Consider the following 22549-nt stretch of genomic DNA (forward strand, 5'->3'; position numbering starts at 1 on the left):
CTGGGAGCACTTCCTTCTGCACAACACCAAACACACATACTTGGGGTTGTTTCTCTACAGAAAAACTGTTTCTTTGCACTGTAAACCTCTGCTTTCTGTTCTTTTTGAGATGAGGGACTGGAAGTCACCTCCATGGTCCTTCCATCACTCCTGCCCATCCCCTGCCTTTTCCTCAGTTTCCCCACTGGCTGAGGGAAAGTCACCACTTCCACACCAGCCCCTCTCACCCACAGCATCTTCCCAGGGCACATTTCAAGAGGTAGCAGCTTTCAGGACAAGTTTTGTGGATCCTCTGATACCTAACAAAAGTCAACCTGACATTCCCACACACTGAAAAATTCACCTAAAAAAACCTGGGACCAAGCCAGCAGAATCCAGTCCTCATTCTGCAGCTCACGTGTCCTCAGGTGCTCCCTTCTTTTAACAGGGAACTTCACAACAAACCATTATGCCAGCTTTCTTTCTTGTGGTACATTATTTCTAAAGCAACAAATAGGTTTTGCATTCAGAGAAAAAAGGCAACATCCTTGGCCTCAAGCACCTCTATGCCATGGGCAGCTGAAAACCACAATGTACTTCCCATCTGGTATTTATTTGTCATGAGAGAGAAAGGGTTGGTTTGATCTTTCTGACACTCAGAGGTATCTCTAAGGATGGAACAGGCACTTCTCTCCAACACAGCTGTACTCAGACAACCAGGCACCTTGAACATCACAGAGAATCACTATGGAATATAAAAAAGTTATGAAAACCATGGTAAGTTAGATGAATCTTTCCTATGGAGGAAGCAACAGCTAACAAAAATATTCTTTTCTTCCCCACACCAAGTTCTGAAAGCTGCCTACTAGCTAATATAAAATATTTATGCCATTTCAGATTACAGCTTCCATTTCTACAGATGATTTTCTAAGACATTGTGGTTCACCAGTATCACTGAAAGTAGAAAAACAGTGTAAAAGAATTTAATTCTTGTTCAGTTCAAGAAACCATTGCCAGAGTGAATTTAAATTGCTTTTGAACAAACTAACAAACTAGAAAGTTCAAGTTAATTGAACACAAGGATTCACATAGCAAATTATCTTACTGCTAATGGTTTGGAAGAAAGAAGCCTGATTAGCAGCCCTGTTGGATACTTGCAATGTGAGAAGCTGAGAGATGCCACAGTAAATCAGAGAGGTGCAGATCAATAGCTCTTTAATCAATGGTGGATTACAGAGGGATTTATTCTGCTGAAAACAGCAGGAGCAAATAAATTCCCCATTGAGATTAATTACTAGGAAGGGTGGATGCAAACTGAGAAGCAGGTAGATTTGTGACAAACCTGGCAAGAACACCAGTGGGAGAACAGAGCTATTGCCTGACTGCTGACCAGTGACACCCTCATAAAATCCTCAGCACCTCTCAGTTCCTGAGAAGAAACTGCCCTGAAGCTTCTGCATTCCCACAGACATAAATACTGTAAACCAAAAAGCAGGAACACCATTTTTTGGCTTTGTTTTTAAGCTGATGGGTTGGTTCAGCTTTGGCTTTCATAAAAATTCTGTATTATGGAGACAAAATCATAACAAGAATAACAGCTTCATGCACAACACCTACTTGTAGGTGAAGGGGCTGTCAGACAGGGCTATCCATGGAACCCAGCACTATTAATACAGCCTTTGGTGCTAAACATGACAGTTCCCACAAACCAACCACTGATGCATTATACATCAGTGCTAAATACAGCAAACTGAGACACCAAGCAGGCTCAGCAGAAGAGAGACCTCAGGAAGCATCTCTTAGAATGAAAATCAATTTAGAAAAAAGTCAAAAACTGAAGTTACTGTGACTTTGAAGGAATTTAATAATGTGAAAACACAATCAGAGGTAACAGCTTAGCTTGTCAGTGCTTGGTTTGGGGGGAAAGATATCTATTTGGCTTCCCCCCTGACGTTTTACACTGATTTACCTTATCAGAAGAGACAGAGGGTCCAGCCCATAGAGAGTTTGCTGGATATACTCTGATGGATTTCTTAGTTCACTTGGTTTGGTTATTAACAGCAAGTGTTTGAGGTCTGTCTTAAACTGATCAGATGGTCTCAACTTACCCATTGGATTCATTACAGAAAACATTTCAGGAAATATTTTCAAGTCTGGCACAATTCTAGATACTTGGTCTATTTTCAATGACTCTGAACTCAGGAGCTAAAAAAAATAATGTTCTTTTTTCCCCTGAATTTTATCAGATACCAACAATGACACCTGTGTGACAAATCAGAAAAGATTCTTTATTTGGAAAGAAATGCAAGTTGAACAGAGATATGATATAAATTACAAAAATGCTTTAAAAATCACTTCTCCAGGATACCCAAATGAATTGAAGCTGGAGTCTCATTGAAGCAAATAAAGTCTTTCCCAGATCACCTCTTATTTTACAGCAGGTCATAAAAATAGTCCAGGCCTTGTCCCAGCTCCCAGATGGATATTCCAGTGCCCAATTCTCTTGCAAGCTCCAAGCGTAGCTGGATGGACTGAGACACAGAAACCAATTAGAGAGACATTTTTCAGAGACATCAGACACTCCACCCTGCCGTGGCTTCATGCCATGATCAGGCTTTTCAAAATGTCTATCCTTGAACCAGACACTGGAACACCAAGTCTGTATTCCAAATACTCTCTGGTTAGCAAGGAATCATTCAGCAAGAGACAGTTAATTGCACCAGTTAGCTCAATGACCTAATAAAAGATAACCAGCTAAATAGACAAAATGCCACAGGAATAAATCAGATTTATGAACAAGGAAGAGGACTATTTTAATTTAGGCTATCATTTCACAATGTATAGAAATTCTAAGTCTTCCCAGAAATGTCTCAGGGGTAAAATAAAACTTTATCACTGAAGACAATGAGAATGATTCGTCAAACACCATAAAGATCTCTTGCTTACCCTTGCCTTCTCCTAGGACAGAGTGACAATTTTCATTATCACAATCCTATTTCAAAGGGATTCTGGGAGATGAACAACCAAAGTGTCCATATATGAGCTCCAGCCACTGATTTAGAGTTACTTTAGACACTGGTTTACAAGGGAAGCAATGCCACAACTCATGATCTGCACTACTCTCAGACAATAAAAATAATTATTTTTCTATCTTTTACTTTCAGAGTTTCTTACTTGGAAGTGCAGCTCTGCACTGGACCACACTAGGGACACGTTTAAAGCTTGTTTCCACAGAAAACAGAACAAAGTGGCAAGGCATAACTAAGAGATCCCCTGGGCCTGGCATTCATGACTGCTTTAGACTCATCATGGAGAAACCAGTGTCAAACATCCTGCCAGTGATGGAGGCATCAGTGAGGAGAAGAAACACACTTGCCATGGAGAAAAAACAAAGTGTTCCCCAACTATCTTGATCACCAGCATGTGAACAATTCTTTGGTTTGCCCCACATCCCAAATCTCAAAATGTTTCACTACAAGCTTGTTGAAATTGGGAAGAAAACCTGTTTCCCTAAATTCACCAGTCAGAGAAGAAGTAATGGAAGAGCTGTAGAGGATGGAGTGTTCCTGCCCTGCTTGGCAAGAACAATCCCAGGGAGAAATCTCTGCACAGGGCCAAAGGGAACAGAGCACAACAACATCCATCAGCATCTGTCTTCTCTCTGAGAGGTCCCCAAGGAAACTTTCCAACACTCTCAGCCAGGTATTACTAACAAGAGCATAGTTATGGTAATTAATACCCCACATGTGCTGGTACCTCCAACAGCAGTAGATTAATGAAGGGAAATCCTAATGGGGCTTAAGATAAGAATCCTGTTAAAAAGGATAAAAGGAAAACCAGAGCCCTGTATCACTTCACACTAGCTGAACCATGCCTCCACTCTCAGCACCTCTGACATACCTGACATATACAGCTGTACATGTGTGTACATGTGTGTACATATGTGACATTACCTGTACCTATACATCTGATATTCCCTTCCAAGGTTAAAAGCCAGCAGATGTTTAACACGCTGCCTTTAGCTGAACTGGAGAAAATCTAAGGACAGCTTCCTAGGAACTGAGGCTGCAAGTGAGGGATTTATCCTATATGCTGGTGTACTGCAGATTATTGTGCAGACAGACACTGTGTGTCCTGCTAAAGGACATTACATTTAAAACCAATCACATTTGTTCCAGGGAAAGAGAACTGGAGAAAAGAGGGTGATGCAGACTGACAGGGAGCATCAGGAGCCCATTATGGAGAAAGGGGAGAGTTCCCCAAGCTTCCAGCCACCAGGATCAGAAGGAAAATTTCTCCAGTCTCTTGTCTGGCAGTGAGGATGCCTGTTAGAACATGAGCTGAGCACTCCAACAGAACCTCTCAGAGCACTGGTTTGCCCTGGTGTGTCTGACCTCACTCTGAAGACAGCGAATCTAATCTCCAAAGATCCCCAAACCCCATTACACATGGGGTAGAAAAGCAATGTTCTTGTACAGGTACCTGAAACTTGGAACCATAACAACCACAGGACTGTAAACTTCTTTCTGAAAAGCCTAAATCCAGGTGAACAATTTCTGAAGAGTCTGAACAATGTAAGACAAGTAAACATCTCTTTCCTCTTACAGCTCTCTGACATGAAGAAGTGGCACCTACCTTCAGTGTTGGGTAGAAAACAGCATGTTTTCCTCCTTTATTTCTGCAAAACAGAAAAACCAAATAGTCATGAGAGCTTTGATAGATTTCTATAGGATTTCTGGTTGAGGTTAGAATTCCAATCAGTTTTATTTCTCTCCACTAAAAGAAAAAAAATGGATAGTGCTGGAGAAAACTGTTGATTTTATTTTTGAAGGATTTATTGCAAGTAAAAAAAAGATATGCTTGTGTGTTCAGCACATGAGCATTAACAAGCCCATACCAAAGACAGAGAGTATTTGCAATTTAGGAGCTCAAATGTTTGAGGTTTCTTGGCCAGTGCTGGTTCCACACTGGGAGCTGAAGCACTCTGAATTCAGACACTTTTGCCACCTGCTTCCATTCATTCCCTACTTGCATCCTGGCTAATCCACAGGACAGGGCCCAAATCTTCTCTTCTTTTTCTCTTGCAGATAATAAATTGTGCCCCAGCAGCTTTCCTGCTGTAGCTGCAACCATACCCCAGCACATGAATTTAAAGTGGTGGGGCAAGAAAATCCATTGAGAGAAGGTATCCAACACATCTACAAGTGAATTAGGAAATGAGGCCACTTTCCTGAAGGTATCAGTTCCAGGAATACTTGTCAGGAAAGTCTTCCTGATAAAATCATTCTAGTTAGCTGGGCTTGGGCAACTTTAGCAACTGGAAAGTTAGGAAGTTCAAACCATGGCTGTGCAGAGTCCTGTTCAGGAGTCTCTGCAGAGCACCTGGATAACCACAGGAACAAACATCCCTGGTCATCTAAAGGATTCCTTTAAAGCCTTGTGGGTAAGGACTTCCAAACCATCTAAAGAACAGAGCACATTTTCCTTCTTTATAGCATCCTAGTGACCTTTAAGGAGACCACCTCTTAAAAGAGGTGAAAAGGCAGAATGTGAAGACAGGACACAGGAAGAGATTTCCCAGCAGAGAGGGTTTGATACTGGATCTCAGGGAACACACAGAGATTGCTTGGTGCAACTGGAATGTGAATACCAGAGAGTAAGAAAGTTGTGCCTATTACATGGGCACCTGAAAAGGATGAAGACGTAGTTGTCAGAAGCAATCTGTGAAAGATGTTCCCCAGTTCTCCAAATTACTATTTTTAGGTTCAATTAAATTCCAGCAGTATAAAATATGCAGACAGAGCAAGCTACACTGGGCAGAGATACCAAGGCTGCATTTTAAACCCTTAATAATGAGAAGGATGAGGTAGAAGTGGTCTTGCAGCACACTTTTACCAATTAGGCTGGGAGGAAATGCAGCATGCATGGAGAGACCAAACAAGAATTACTTCTAAAATCTTCCAAATTACACAGACACATTCTTACCCACAAAGAGCACTCAGACAACAGAGTTTTGTAACTGTTTGTAATAGTTACTCCCTGCCTGATAGATGAAAATCATCAGCTGTGCTTCAAGATGTGTAACTTGATTTTTCCAGCAGCTGCAGACATGGCAGATTGGAAGTGGATCCCCCACCTGGGTAGAGAGCAGCCTTGTGGAGAGGGCCATGGGGGGCCTGGTGGACAAGAGGCTCAAGATGGGCAAAGAGGGAGCTGCAGAGGCAGCCAGGAGGGTGCTGGGCTGCACCCAGGGCATCACCAGCAGGGACACAGAAATCATCCTCCCCTTCTGCTCCCTGCTTGCCAGACCACACCTGGAGTTCTGGCTCCAGTTTTGGTCCCTGCTGTACAAAAAGGATGTGGAGAGGCTGGAGAGGGTCCAGAGAAGAGCCCCGAGGATGATCAGAGGAGTGGAGCACCAGGCATACGAGGAGAGGCTGAGAAGACTGGGGCTGTTCAGCTTGGGGAAGGGGAGACCTTCTGACCATGTTCTGTGCTTCAAGGGGCTACAAAGCAGAGGGAGACTCCCAATTCCCAAGGAGTCCATGGACAGGACAAGGGGCAATGGGCACAAGGTGCTCCTGGGCAGATTCCCATTGGACACAAGAGGAAAATTTTTCACTCTGAGGGGAAGGGGTGGATTCCCCCACTTTGGGAAGTTTGAAGTCTCAGCTCGATGGGTGCTGAGGCAGCTCAGATCAACAATAATATGGGAAGGGTTGGAGCAGGGGATCCCTGAGGTCCCTTCCCAGTGATTCTCTGATCCTCTGAAGGGAGATGCTTCCCAGTGAGGCACCTCTCAGGCCTGGCTCCCATCCCCTTCCACTGCAACTGAACCTCTGCAAAGCACAGAGGTGAAGAATTCCTGTAAATACCCCTCCCTGAGCTGGCTGAGCACAGCAAGAGAAGCTCAGAGCCATCCTCACCTCCAGGCTGCTTCATGCACCAGAGCTTCTTGCAGAAATCCCACAGACAAAAGTCTCCAAGGAATGCTCTCAAATGGAGAGACGTGGGGGTCACCAAGCTGTCCCTTTCCCACACCTTCCCTTTGCCAGGAGACTCTCAGGAACTGATCCCAGCAGCTCCAGCACAGCCCTGGGATTCACTATTTGAGAGCAACTTTTCCTCCAGCAGTCCCTGTGTCTCTACTTGGATTGTGCAGTAAGATCAGCAAAAAGCTTCTGATTTAGTCTTTCATTAACATGAGAGCCTTGTAATTGTTTGGCACAAAGTAACTGGGCAGCAGGATACCAAAGAGAGAGCACAGGTCCCAGCCCTTTCATGCAAACACAGAAAATAAATTAAAACACTGCAGAGGAACTGGTAATTTTATTTTTTTTTTCTGATGAGGAATGCATGAGAAACCTTGAAAATTAAACTAAAAAAAAGAAAAATTAAAAAAAAAAATTAAAATATTTAAATCAAAAAGGTATTTTGGAAATAACAAAGTAGTTGTGACTTTTTTCTTAAAGCACACTAAAATGTGTTTTGCTTTTGCTCGCAGTGGTGCATCCTCATATTACTAATGCATTGAGTAGTATCCAAAATACAGTTTTATTGAAATAAGTAGGGGGTTTTGTACAATTTTACCATATTTTTGTATATGTGCATACAAAAATAGCAAATTATCACTGAGGCTTAATAGTAAATTGCTGGGGTTTTTTTAAAGCATGTTTTAAATATTTTTTTCCTTGCATCAGGAATCTTCTTGTCAGTTCATGGTGAAAAAGGGAAGACAAAGAAAGTTATAACCTCTTCCCTTCACGCTCTTAGTCCTGTAAAAAACTTTACCTGGAAGCCACTTGATAACATTCTGATTACATTTTACAGTCCATCCTGTTTAGTGGAGGCTGTTGCTTAACCAATGCCATCACCAAGATTCCAAAACCAGGCTCTTGTACCACAGATTTTTTTTCAGAACTATTTTTGGCCAATTTCTCACTCATCATCCAACAGCTCAGAGCACTCATCTCAGAGCCTCTGATCAACTGACATCCAGCAGATAACTTTGAGAGGAAACATTAAAATCTTTTACTCAGCAGACTGCTAAAGCTTGGTTTAGTTTCTGTTATTTCATTAAGCATCCTCTGATTTCTCTCTCTTGCCTGGAGCACTCTGTTGTGCTGCAGTTCAGACACAGATCACACACAGGAGAATTTCCCTTTGCTGCATTCAGTTGCACACTGCAGGGAATTGGCAATTCCTGGTGTACTGGAATATTCCCAAATATTAGCAGAATGGCAAGGTCATAAACTCACTTTTTGTATTCAAAGTAGTGTTCAGCCATTTGTTCATCCCAAACAATTTTTGGTTTGTGCTCCTTCAGTGTTTCAACATACCTGCAGATTAAAAACACAGATATTGGATTAACTTGTTATGCCATGTCCACATTTTTCAGGTTTTTTTTTTGAAGCAATGATGTACATTCATCAGTTGACAACTCTATAAAGGGACACAGAAACAGCAGAAGATTCTATCAGATGTTCCTCTGTCTCTTCCACCTCTTATGAACCTGCATCTTTGGCCAGCAGGAAAGCTGAATTTAACTCTGTTTACTCCTTTCCTGACTAAACATGAGGAGGTTTACCAAGCACCATGATCCTTTTTTTTTGAGGCATTGTATCAGGGATTTACATTCCAAGTCCCATCATCATGACTCCACAAACCAGAGGCAAACTTGGCCACACAGGAGCATTAATATTATTTTGCTACTTTTGCAAAATCCATCTCTTCCCCAGTATGTCTCATTCTTGCAATAATTTTTCTGCTCATGATCGGGCTTGCATGGAGAAATCTGAAATGATCTTATTTTCAAATAAAAGATTTCCATCTCCTATGTAAAGGATGTTACAATGGATGCCATAGGTCACTGTCCTGACACTACCAGAGCTGAAATTCCACCAGACTTTATGCTTCAAGGAAAAAAAAACAACAAAAAGTTTGCATTTTTCAGCTTGGAAAAGATTTATTCTCTTCTCCAGTTTTATTCTAAAGGCCAACATTCAGCATTGCAGGGAGCATCTTCTCTCTTTTGCTCAGTCATTTGTTGGTAAATTGTTGTCTACTGCTAGCAGCTTCAGAAAGCATTTTCATTTTTGTATTTAATTCAAAAGAACATGAGCCTATTGAAATCCTGTTTAAATATCCACATAAGCAAGCACCTGGTGAGAGCTATTCCACATTTCCTCCAAACACCCATGGCCCTCAACTTGACATCTTCAAACAATGCAAGTTCAGCCTTGGAACCTTCCTGTGCCTTTCTAAAAGACACAAAATTGTAAGTTGTAAAGATGCAAAGAGTTCTGTATATTTAACATTTATGGAGAGCTTCCAACACCTTGCCTCATTCCAGAAGGGAGGCTTAGTGATGCCAGGAGAGAACACAGAACCAAAAAGTTTCAGCCCTGGAGACAGAGATGTTCTGGGGGGATGCTGGTTGTGGCAGCAGGGAAGGAGCCCCAGGATTTATGGCTGGTGTTCCTTTTCCAAGACACTTCTCTGCCAAAAATTAAAATAGTATGGCACTGGCAGATGATAGGGTAAAAACCACACTCTATAATCTCCCTGAGGAAGTTATTTGTCTTTATGGATAACACTTCTTATCCAGAATATAAAGAAAAAAGTCTCTAGTACATCTTTCACAACAAAGAAATACATACAGTAAGACACTGTCAGAATAAAATAAAATAATCGTTTGTTTGTTTAAAGACAAATAAAATAAAAATACATTGTAGGAAAATATATAGATTCAGCTGTAATTTTTAGAATAGGATTCATTTAGGAAGGTTAATTTATGAAGGTTAAAGCTTTGCTTCAACAAAAAGCTCCAGTGAAAAGGAAACCACTGCTCAGCATTCCTCCCATTTTGATGCTCTTCCCTAACACTTCATGTTTTCTCCCCAGTTCTCACAGAGATGCTTTGAAATTTAACAGTCTTTAGGTATTAGCCTTTAAAGCATTTTTGTGAGCATGCATAAATTTATGACAAGCCAAGCTGCAGAGTCACTTAGAGCCTGATATTATCTGTGTGTGCATATGGATGTGGAGAGCATCCCACAGCTGCAGTCATAAAGGTTGGTAGCAGACTGATCAATGAAATCAGCCTGCACCACACTGCTCACATCAGGACCACTTAAGCACCTTTTTATTCATCTCCTCTCACCATTCAATACCCAAGAACACCACATTTACAGTATTAAAGCATAAACTTCCAACTTGAAAAGGTGGTAGAGTTGTACACCACCCTATGTCCCTTTCTTGCAGGTTAAAGAACCCAGATTTTATTAACAAGAATCCCACAAGTAATTTCAAAAGCAAAGAGGTTTCCAAGAAAAAGACAGCTGCTATGTATCTTCTAGAGAATAAGAGAACACACGAACATTAAAACAGTTTTTACTCTGAGGATTTATGCATTTGAGTGGAGAGCACACTCTTAAAAGCCTTATTTATTGCTTCTGCAGGGCACATTATTCAAAAAGAGTTCTGTTAAGATCTTTAGATTATTTAATGTAAGACAGCTTAAAACCAAATACAGTTTGCTGAGACACAGCAATTTGTTCACTTTGATTACTTGGGGGGTTTCTTAGTTAAAGTATTCAAATACCAACCTAGAAAGCAAAGATCTACAGGCAAGTGTCATCTTTCCCTATTCATCTTCTCTCCATGCTCTTCCTGCATGCTTGCTGACAGTTTTAAAAGGCAGCAGCAGTATTTTAAGTCTTTGAATATCAAGAGGTTTCCAACAGTCTTTTCTCTGTGGGTGTGTTGCTTTCTGTCAGTTTTATAAAGTCATTCCCACTGATTTCTTCCAAAAGAAGATAACACTTTTTGGTGATTCCCCCCCAAACCTCACACAAACCCATTGACCTTCTGCCAGGATGCACAAGCCAGCCCAAGGGAAACAGGCAGAACCTCAGCAACATTTCCACCATTAAATGTCCTTTATTTAGCATTCTGACAGCAATGCTAATTAGGAATGCTAATTAGGAACAGCAATGCTTTAGTGGACAGAGGCAGGCAGGTCTGGCTGTGCTGTTAGGACTCTGCAGACACAGCAGAGAGGGTTCAGCTGCTCAGGATCCTCTTCTTGCTCTTCTCTCAGGAAATCACCTGCATTCAAACCTGGCTGCAGAAGAAAGCAGAACCATCCCAGCAGTTCTGTGCAGATTGATGTGCTCATGGTGCCCTTTCTGCTAACTTCACAGCTTTTACCAAGAAAGAGGCAAATTGCCCTGGGGAGCTGCCAGTACAGCTCCAGTGCATGCTCAGTTTCTCAATATAACCAAAATGATGGTTCTGTATATAAATAAAATAAAACAAAGTAACATAGATATTGATCAAAGAACTGAAGTAATCACACACGAGGCACACGTTGTGAATTTTTATATAGTTAAGGTTTTGACTCAAGCTGACAGATTTGAGGGGAACATAATGAAAATCTCCTTAAGGAAAACAAGTTGTTTATTTCTAAGCCAATAAATGTTTCTCAGCCAACAGAGACATAACTAGATTGAGGCAGAAGATGTGCATATCTGTTTACCTTACACTGCTTTTCAGCAGCACCATTTTATTTTTTTAAGAACATAGATTTTTATTGTTTTGTTCTTCTATTTTCCCATCCACCTGGGGCTACAAAATGAGAACTTTTTTCAATGCAAATTATTTATGATAACAACCATTTACTAACTTGCTTTTTGTTCATATGCATCAACTTTGCATGTTTTCTATCAGAAATCTTCATTGCTTTTACCCATTGCCAAGTCTGAGCTTTCTAGCTAAAGTACCAGGCAATCTTTTTGCTTGTATTTGTTCAGTTAGTCATAGATCTTGTTTTTCTTTCTGATTTATCCAATCTAACACATGACAGGTCATTATTTGGTTTTGGCAGCTTTTGCTGGCTTGAAAGAATGAGTTCATTGCCTTTAAAAGCCTGCTGTATTATTTAGACTTCTCTTTGGGCTCTGGCCAAAGGGCACCCTCCTGTCAGGCAGAGAACAAGTTAATGGCAGAGCAGGTTACTGGGCTGGAACAGGAATCAGGACTCAGGCAAGCTCCCAGAAACAAAAAGGCACCAGAGAACTGAATGAAGAAAGCACTGTTAGGGACTGGCTCAAGGAAATACTCTGTTTAGTCATAGGAAAAAAAAAGAAAAAGTTTAGTTTGACTGTGAGACTGCACTGCTGCAGATAACCTGGAGATCCCAGGCATCCCTTCAAATGCCTTTGGGAATGCTCTTAACAACCAACCAACAATCAGCCCAACAAACAGATTGATGGGATTATTTCCTTCACTGGGGACACTGCCATGCCACCAGCCATCAGAGCCCTGGGACAGGAATGTCAGACAAGGATGGAATATGCACTAGTGACTTGTGCCTGTTTCTGTTCACACTTAAAAAGGATGGAGTAAAGACTTTCAAAATGCAAGACTTATTAAAATAGCAGTAGCAAACCAAAAAACCAAATTAACAAACCAAAAAACCAAATTAACAAACCAAATTTAACAAATTAACAAACCAAATTTAACAAACTAACAAACCAAAACAACTCAGTTCCCTAAAAGCAATTGTGACACGATCTAAAAGAAGCCAGGAAGTTACAGACCTCCTTAACCTTGATGTGTTTTACTGTGCTGCCCTGATTTGCTGACAAATATGACCCAATAAACATGGTCTTTTCAAACTAATGCCTTTAAAACCTCTTTCAGGTTAGGTTCCCAGATGGCAGCACACTGCAGTGTTCTCTGACTTGCAGAGGTAGCAAGGACCAAAACCCAGCAAGTTTTGCTCTCACACCTGAGGTTAACCTGACAAATTCTCATTGCTGGTAAATCTGACTAAAATAGGACTTCCATTAGGACTCATGAGTCCAATAGGACTCACACACAGAGCTTTTGAAAATTTTCAAGGTTTTTTTGTTCTAATTCTGACTTAACTGTCATGTCAATTAAATGTTGGGATTTCAACCTAGCTCTCCCAAAGCAGAAAAATGTTTCAAAGTTTTTCCAGATCCTCAAATTATCAACTGTCATGTCTCAAGTTCAACCTCTGAAAACCTGAACACCAAATGCTTTCTATACAGATAAAAAATTTATGACTCAGGGACAGGGGTTTTTTGGCACGAAGCAGTTATAGGTGTGCAGTAATAAATTTATCAAGTGCAGTACAGCAGATAGTTTTGCCTTCATATGAAAGAAATCCTATTTTCTACCCCTGCCTGGGAGGACTGTAACTAAAGAAGGCAACTTCACAAAAGGAAAATGTAGGGAGGTGGGGAAACTCTACAAGGCTCCAGTGTCCTGGGAATCTATGGATGATATATTCCTTTCCATCTTTTGGGATGTCCTGGTTTGGACCAGGATAGAGCTAATTTTCTGCCTTGTCCTTTTGCTCTCAGCTCAGTCTCTTGTAAGCAGCTGCACTGCTGAAATTCACAGCAAGTTTCTCAGACAGTGTCTGCTTCTAGGACTGATCCCACTCCATGGTTATAGTTCCAGCCAGAGCCTGGTGTGCAGAGCCAAGGACACTGCTCAGCTCTGAGGAACATTTTACCCTCCAGGAGGAATAAAGAGGTCCCACCTGCAGCCTCCTTTGGGGAGGAAGGGACAAGAGAGATGCCAGAACTGACCAAACAGAGGATTCCATCCCATACACCTCATCCTCAGGAGAAATTGCAGGGATCACCAGGGTCAAGCCAGCTTCCAGCTTCCTGCCCTTCCTGCCTTTCCTGCTTCCCTTTCTTCACCCCTTCCCTGGTTGCTTCAGCATCCTGGGAGGATTCCATCCCTTCCTCTGCCTCTGCTCCTGATCCATCCCAGCCTGAATCTCTGTGTTCCTGCCTCCAGCTCCCAACTGCTGCTGACCCCAGGATTCCAGCCTGGACTGTCCCAGGGCTGCCCTGCAGCCTCAGTGGGGATGGGAGAGTTATTGGGGGAGAAGGGGAGGAACCTGGGATCCATTTCCCTGTAGATTTGGATAGATTTAGTCATTTTTCCTATTTCTCATTCCTGTTTCATTAAAGCTGTGTAGTTCAGTTTCCAACCCATCAGTCTCTCTCCCTTATTCTCTCTCTTTCCTTTATCAGGGAGGGGAGGGGGATTCATAGAGAGAGAGCAGCTGTTATTGGGTTTAATTACCAGGACGGTGTTAAACCCTGACATGGGATCACAAGCCTGACAAGATAACCCACTTAATGGATGAGGATGTTGTAAAGCCTTCCCCTGGAGAAACTGGACATTCCATGGCTTGGACAGGTGTAGTCTTTGCTGGGTAAAAATCTGTTTGGCTGTCCCCAAAGAGTTGTGGTGAATGGAGTGACCCCAGGTGGCTGCTGGTCAGAAGTGGTGTTCCCCAGGGCTCACTGCTGGGGACAGTTTTCTTTCATGTTTTTATGGAGGCACACAGCACAAATAGGGTGGGAGTGTTGGGCTGCTTGAGGGCAGGAAGGCTCTGCAGAGGGAGCAGTGAGCTGAGCTCCAGTCTATGAGGTCTGCAAATGCCAAAGTGTCACCAAGGTCCTGCACTTGGGGCACAACAGCTCCATGGAAGCATTGGCCACAGAATGGCTGGGAAGCTGCCCAGATGAAAGGGATTTTGGGGTGCTGGTTGAGAGATGGCTCAGTATGAGCCAGCAGTGTGCCCAGGTGGCCAAGAAAGCCACCAGCATCCTGGCTGGTAAGAGGAATGGTGTGGCCAGCAGAAGGGAAGTGGTGGTGCCCCTGTGCTCAGCACTGGGGAGGCTGCACCTCGAGTGCTGTGAGAATCAGAGAAAGGGTTGGGTTGGAAGGGACCTTAAAGATCATCAAGATCCAACCCCCTGCACGGGCAGGGACCTCTCCCACCAGACCAGGTGTCACAAAGCCTCATCCAACCTGACCTTAAACACTTCCCAGGAAGGGCATCAACACCTTCTCCAGGCAACCTATTCCAGTATCCTGCCACTCTCATGATGAAGAATGTTTTCCTCACATCCAACCTAAATCCACCCCCTTTCAGTTTAAAACCATTGCCCCATGTCCTGTCACTCCTCTCTCTGGTGAAAAGCCCCTCCCCAGCTTTCCTGTAGCCCCTTCATGGACTGGAAGGTTCTCTAAGGCCCCCCAGAGCCTCCTCTTCTCCAGGCTGAACAGCCCCAACTCTCAGCCCATCTTCCCAGCAGAGGTGCTCCAGCCCCTGCTCACTGTGGACATGCAAAGCAGTCACCTGGAAAACAAACACCTCCACTCCTTTTGAAGCTTTTTGTAGTCCCTCAATTCCTGGCCACACCTCTCTGTAACTCATGGAGTTTGGACATCTTCTTCTTCCTGCTGTGTTCAGGTCTGGGCCCCTCACTCCAAGGAAGACCTTGAGGGGCTGGAGGGTGTCCAGAGAAGGGCAATGGAGCTGGGGAAGGGGCTGGAGCTCAGGTCTTAGGATCTGGGGTTGTTTGGTCTGGTGGAAAGGAGGATGAGGGGGGGACCTCCTTGCTCTTTACCTGAGAGGAGGTTGTAGGGGGTGGGTGTTGCTCTTTTCTCCCAAGTTATAGAACAAAGAGGAAGAGACCCCAGGTTGTGCCAGGGGAGCTTTAGACTGGATTTTAGGAAAATTCCTTGACTGAAAAGGTTGCCAGGCACTGGCTCAGGCTGCCCAGGGAGGTGGTGGAATCCCCATCCCTGTTAAAGGGGTTTAACAGGTGTGTGGATCTGGTGCTTAGGGACATGGCTGGACCTGGCAGGGCAGGGTTTACACCTGGGCCTGATGACCTTAAAAAAGTCTTTTTCAAAACCAGGATTCTACAGTTCTCCAGCTGAAGAACAAAGAACATTTCTGCTTGACTTCTGAGTTCATTTTTTTTACTTGGTAAAGGATTTTTCTCTGAAATGCCCATGATTTAGTCACAGTTACATAGATCTAGTTTGGATTTACATCACTAGAAATACTCCAAGAATTACAGCCATTTTTTTTTCCCATCAAAAAGATGGGACACTGACAAATTAATGCAAATGGCTATTAATCTCTCATAAATAATGCAAATCCCAAGGGGTTAGTACATTTTTAGGGTGTCTTAGAATAAGCTCCATGGTATGTAATTCCTCCATTTCTGGCATGACTTTTGTTGAAGACAAGCTATGAAGTAATAAACTACATTTTGTCCATTGAGAGTGGAGAAACTCTCTTCATCAGTTAAGCAAATATTTGAGAAGACAGGTTTTAAATCTCTTGATATTTAGTTTAACTAATACATATTCATGTGGCAGGATTTAAAGGAAAAGCCTGCAACTTTCCAGCATCAAAATCAGCAGAATGTGTACATCCAACAAATAGTTGTACATTTTTATCTGTTTAATTTCTGCTGAACAAACACACCTGTGCTAAGACTTCTTGAGGTTAAGACTAACTTCTAAAGCTAAAACCAGTATGAATCTATTTATTTGAAATAACTTCATTAAAATAAATTAAACTGCAACAACACTTCCAAAATCCTATCACTTTGCACTCCCTCCACAAGTTATCCAACACACAGAGTAATCACTGCTTGGTAATTAACAGCAGAATAATGTCCCCTAAACACTTACTAATTGTGAATCTAAAGAAGTTAAATCTAATGAACACTTTGATGTGCATGTACCAGAGGGTGAAGCCAAAAAAGCCCAAAGCAAAATTAAAAGGCAAAAAAATCCTGCAGGGCTTCAGTTCCTAAAAGCACAGGGGGAGACAGATAAAAAGTGGAATGAAGAAACAATTTTTTTAACAACCCACTTTGAAACAACAGCTGGGGAGAGGGGGAGAAGGCTGTAATTTCCTTTTTTCTTCTGATATTGTCTTTGAACATCACTTTTCTCCAAAGGTCCAAGAAAAGATTCTAATCAACTAAAAAAATAAATTCCATTGAATTAAGGGTGGTAAGGTACTGAATAGGTTCACTGCCACAAATAAGTGAACTTTTCTACCTCAAGGCAAGCAGAGGTTAAAAAAAAAATCTTTTTCACTGCAAAAGAGCTATTTGAAAACCACATGGCAGAGGAAAATAACCTGGAAATAACTCCCTGTGCCCCCCCTACCTCCTTCTCACAAGCTCCTGCTACAGGAGCAGGGAGCAGGGAGATTAGATACAAATAATCTTGTTAAGTAAATAAAGCATAAACAGCGGATGAGAGCAAAATGGAAGATGAAGAGAAACTGATGGGATGATGGGCCATCCAATGCAGGAACAGGAATAACATGAAACAGAGCTTGGCTTTCACTAACAAGTTCCAGCTGCAGGCTCTGAAAGCCCTGGTGACCCAGGCTTGGGATGAGCAGGGGTTTTGCTGGGGATGATTTTTCTTGTGGTTACTTTGACATCAGGTGCAGGACTGCCAGCTGTCCCTCTCCCCATTTCCAGTGCAGGAATAAACCTCAATATTGTTCCCCACCCAATGCACCCCACACAACAGCTCCTGCACCTCCAGCTCTGCCCTTCAGGATGGTGCAGTTTTCTCTTCCAGGAGAGAACTATCACTGCTGGATGGATTCTGGACTCAGCATCAAAAAATAGTTGGTGATTCAAACCCAGAAGGCCTGAAGAAACATCAAATTTACCTCCTCAGACTATGAAAACAAAAAAAAAAAAAGTAGGTTCCTGGCTTTTCAATAAGCTCTGATTCCGCAACTGGGATCAGCTGAAGTAGTTTTCCTGATTGATTTTGGCACCTGTTGAGCTGAAATCCCAAATATTACATTGTGAGTAACCTTTTCTTTCCCTCAAAGGCTTGTTTTTGTGGATTATGATGATTGTTGTCTCTGATCAAGTGCTAAAAAATTTCCATACCACACTGGGAGAAAAACCAAAAGAACCTGCAGCAAGACATGACTGACAGCCAAAATACAGAGAAACACCCTGAAAAGGCCAGGACAGAATTTATTGGGCCATTTGTCTATGTGGAGAATACACCATCTATGTGAGAGGTTTCTGATGAGACAGTGGGGAAAAAAAGAAGCAACAGCAACTCAAATATGCTGGAGCCTTTTTTGAATCCTGTGGAATAAAGAGGCAGTTAGATGATTAGGCCTAATAATTAACATTCACTAAATATATTCCAATTACAAGTAGTTTCTGACCCTTTCTGGCCCCACAGCAACTGCAAGAAGCTCTTTAATTATTTGCCTCTCTTGCAATAAAACACAATTAAGCAGCACTAATCATTCGACACAAATTATTTTCAGTAGGGAAGGACCTAACCAGTCCCTCTAGCAGCAAAATGGAATGAACTTGACTGGCAGGTGTTACAGATTCCCCTTTATGGCAGAAGAGTTTTGAGCCCCCCCTTTCAAACCCATCTTCTTAAAACCATCAAACTGTGCCAGCATTTCACACCTCAGGATGATGCACAAACCTCAAGCACTTGAGACAGAGGTGGGAAGGCTACTGATTGGAAACAAATCCTTCCTCCAAAAGACAGAAGTCTGGGATAATGCTGTAAGTGAAAGCAGACCAAGGCAGTACCAACAGGGTCAGCAACTGGGGGGATTTTGTATAATGAAACAGTGACTTCTCCCTACAGGGACAGCACTTGGAGATGACAAGAAGTACAGATACTTCTTCAAAAATGTTGCAACAGCATTAGCAGATGGCTAGTAAATATAATTTATGACAGCTATCAGAAAATTATACACAGTCTTGAAATTTATTTACATTATTCCAGATAATTTTCATTGTCTCTCCCCAAAAAATGTCTCATCACAGAGGGAAAGTGGGAGGTGAGAAGTTACCAAGTCCTGGCCACATTCCAAGAGCTCTGTGTCCTTATGTTGGGGACTCCAGAACCGGCCACAGGTTGGGAGAGGGAGCAGGGGAGAGGGGGAGAACTGGTCCTGGGCATGGAAGAGTTGATCCTTGAGCACGGATCAGCTTTTATCATTTGGATCTAACAATTCATATCTGATAAATGATGATTACTGTTTTTTCCTAAATGTCAATTTCTGTTCCTCCACATCAATTACCAAGATTAAAATCCTCATGGTCAAAACACATAAATAAAATACTGATCACACAGTACAGCCATGTAAGCCTGAGCAACACACTGCATGCTCCCAGCTCTGATTTGCACATGGCACAGCAACACAAACCTTGACTGCTGGCTCTGATCCTCCAGCACCCCGAGCACAGCCCTGCACCTGCTGAAGCACAGATCCTCACACATCTTCACAGCTTCCACCTCAGATCCTTTGCCACAGAAGGTTTCAGAAAGTGCCCAAATGCTGGGCACAGCTTGGCCTGAAGGACTGCAAACTCCAGAGCTCACATCTAATGTGACCAGGAAAAGAGAAGGCTCAGACCTTAAGAGTTCCAAATCTACAATCATTTATTTTGAGGGCTGGTAAGTGACTGGGTGGTCATCTATCACGTCATTTAAATATACTTACAAACTTAAAAAAAGCATTGGAATGAATAATGAAGAAAGTCATAAATTTTGCACTACTCACAAAGTGAATGTACTTAAGAGTTTTCAAATATGGAAGAAATTCATATTTCATTACAAAACAACATGGAGTGTTGGTAGCAGTAAGAGCTGGGGTTATGCATTATTCACTGAGGAAAAACTTCATTAATTTAAAGATTGCCTGATTGTGTTCATGCTCTTCTGCAACACTAAGGCTGAAGAGGAGTGATGATGTCTCAGACTCCAAATTCAGAAAGTTTCCAGTCACACATTTGTCTGCAGCCTCCAGAGGGATCAACAGAGTATGGAAACCTACAACTGGTGGCCTCTCTTTTTCCAAGTTTCTCACGTACAGGAGGAGCTGCAAAAGCATTTTGTGAGATCTGAGCACTTCCAGGGTCAGGACCCAAGCAGGGACACCAATGGTACTCACAAAGAACTTGCCAGCTTACACATTTTCCTGTTCATTTTCCATCATGAGGCAAACAGGAGCAGAGCATGGTGTGGAGATTTAATTGTGAAATTACAGAATTGGAAGGCAACAATAGCACCAGGAGAGTAACCTGGGTGACCAAGGGATGCTGGTGTATATCATACCCCACCTGGAGTTCTGTGTCCAGTTCTGGAGAACCCAACACCACAAGGACACAGAGCTCCTGGAAGGTGTCCAGAGGAGCCCCTGAAATGCTCAGAGGGCTGAGCAGCTCCCTGGGAAGCCAGGCTGAGGGATTGGGGTTGTTCAGCCTGGAGAAGAGGAGGCTCCCAGGTGAGCTCAGAGCAACCTCCCAATATCTGAAGGGGCTACAAGAAAGCTGGGGGAGGGCTTTGTGCATGGGGGGGTAGGGAGAGGAGAAGGGAAATGGGTTAAAACTGGAAGAGGGGAGATGGAGGTTGGACATGGGGAAGAAATTCTTGAATTTGAGGGTGCTGAGCCCCTGTCCCAGGCTGCCCAGGGAAGCTGTGGCTGCCCCATCCCTGGCAGTGTCTCAGCCCAGGTTGGATGGGGCTTGGAGCACCCTGGGCTGTGGGAGGTGTCCCTGACCATGGAAAGGGGTTGGGAATGGATGAGCTTTAAGGTCCCTTGAACCCAACCCATTCTGTGATTTTATGATCTCCTCCTAAGAGCAGCAGAAGGCAGACTGCAAGTCCTGTGGGCACACTGATGCCTCTCTGATTACATCATGCTGTTAAATGAACTTTTGCCATAGTTTTGTATTTCTGCCATCTCAGAAACCCTGCAAACCCTGTTTCTGATGTCAAACCATCAACACCACAAGGAATCCACAGTTCTGCACTGCATAAGAGTTTTTATGAAACTGGTAGGCATGGCCTTTTTATCTGGCAACAACAAGTGGTTGCTTCCATATCAGAAGGAAGTAAGCTACAACATTTCATAAATAACAGTATTGTGGACTTTGCTGTTCAATCTCTATACACAGAAATCTGAGAAAGGAGCAATTTCCAAGGCTGCAAAATTTGCTGGTATGGAAAAATTCAGAGCTAATTAAATATAAACTTGCACAAAACAAGCTGCATTAGTTTACAGCAATGATATATCTGGCAGTAAAATGGCAACCAAAATTTGATGTTAATAAACACAAAATAATAACTATGAGAAAAGTGAAGTATTGGTTCTGGATAAGCTGTTACCACCCAGAAAAATGACCTTGCTGTTCTTTTGCCCAAACCAGGACATTTTTATAGGTGATCCCTTGTTAGCATCAACCTGGCACTCAAAAATTGTCAAGATATCAAACAGATGATTAGAAATTTTTAAGAAAGGACAAGAGAAACATGAACTGTAAGTAATCAACTGTTTCATTCATTTTATGAAGTGCTCTGAATGCAGTTCTGGTGCTTGGAAGCCTATGGTATCTATCAAGTATATGTTAACAAATTATAGAGCACCACTGAGCTAAGGGCCAGATTTAAGAGGGCTCTGACCAATCTCCAGGCAGTGCCACTGCATGCCATCCATCCCTTTGAGCTCAGAAATAAACAATAAGCCAGAAATCATTTGTATTACTTTGCCCATACACACTGCAATCGGGTGAATTGGAAAACCTGTCTTGGTTTGAGCACCTCTTTCAATTTTGTTTTCCCACAGGGCAAGTAAATGCCATTCAGCAGATGAGGGGGACACCCAGGAAATGAAAACCTCTGGGGCACAGCTCCATCAGTCATGGTTTAATCTCCAGATGGGAACAAGCAGTAGGAGAACCTGTCAGTCACCACAACACTTTGTGGGCTGGGGAGGAATTAGAAAAGAGGAGCTGAGATACTGAGTGGTATTCCAACAACTGCTGACTTGGTGCATAAACCTTGCCAGGAGACACAACAAACTCCAAGGGAAAGCGAGCACCTTAATTTCTCAACATTTGGCAAAACAGTAGAACCAGAGCCAGGCTCTTGATTTTAATTGCAGCAGCCTCAGTGCTACAATCTGCCAGCTTGGTAGTGCAATGTACTGAAAGGATCAAGGGGTTGACATCTGGGAGAGGATTTGATTTTTGGTACCGTGCAGATAGGCTGAAAACACTTTAAAAGGACCTTAAAAAGAGAATAAACCCTTCTGTGTCATTTACATATGGGTTCAGTAACACAAGTCATTCAACATATTTTTTCCAAGATTAAAGCCTGTTACTACCTGGAATTTAAGATCACTGATAACATTATTATTATTTAAACCCCCAGTTACAGTCAGCTGAGGCAGAGATGACCTAAATTTCCTCATAATCTGCTGGTTTTTGCACTTCTCCCATTCTGAGTGCTACCAGATTTCAAGAGAGTGGCTGCCACCAAAAACTCACTCTGAAAAGTCAGTGCCAAAGTAATGCAGCTAATAAATAAATAGGTTTGCTACAATTATTTGAACTTCTCTCCTTCATTGGAAAGAAACAGTAACATCAGAACAATTTGCCAGCTGGTGTGATAAAGCAGCAGCAAACACACCATGTGCAAAACCCCAAACACAGAGACACAAACCCATAAAATATGAAAAATAATCTCAACATGCCCAGGCTAATCAATTCAATGGTAGATACTTAAATACCCAAAAGCAACCAGCATCCCATGATATAAACCCACTTTGTCCTTCCTCCAAAATGCAAGCACACCTACAGTACTGACACCAGTGCCTAGATCAGGTAATTAGAGTAATTGCTTAAATCAG

The 22549-nt window shown here is 42.5% G+C and overlaps 1 protein-coding gene across 8 annotated transcripts in view; it reads right to left on the minus strand.

The window, feature by feature from the left end:
• Positions 1-2246: 2246 nt before the first annotated feature.
• Positions 2247-22549, minus strand: part of CHID1 (chitinase domain containing 1) — a 92523-nt gene continuing 72220 nt past the window's right edge. For all 8 annotated transcript variants that reach the window (XM_071761907.1, XM_071761904.1, XM_071761909.1 and 5 more), the window contains 3 exons: positions 8238-8318; positions 4615-4657; positions 2247-2510 (listed from right to left, as the gene is read on the minus strand). In XM_071761907.1, the coding sequence (XP_071618008.1) occupies positions 2412-2510; positions 4615-4657; positions 8238-8318 (223 nt within the window). In that variant the 3' untranslated portion in view covers positions 2247-2411. The remainder of the gene's footprint in view (positions 2511-4614; positions 4658-8237; positions 8319-22549) is intronic.

Source organism: Heliangelus exortis, chromosome 18 (assembly GCF_036169615.1).
Source record: "Heliangelus exortis chromosome 18, bHelExo1.hap1, whole genome shotgun sequence".
In the NCBI taxonomy this organism is placed as follows: Eukaryota; Metazoa; Chordata; class Aves; order Apodiformes; family Trochilidae; genus Heliangelus; species Heliangelus exortis.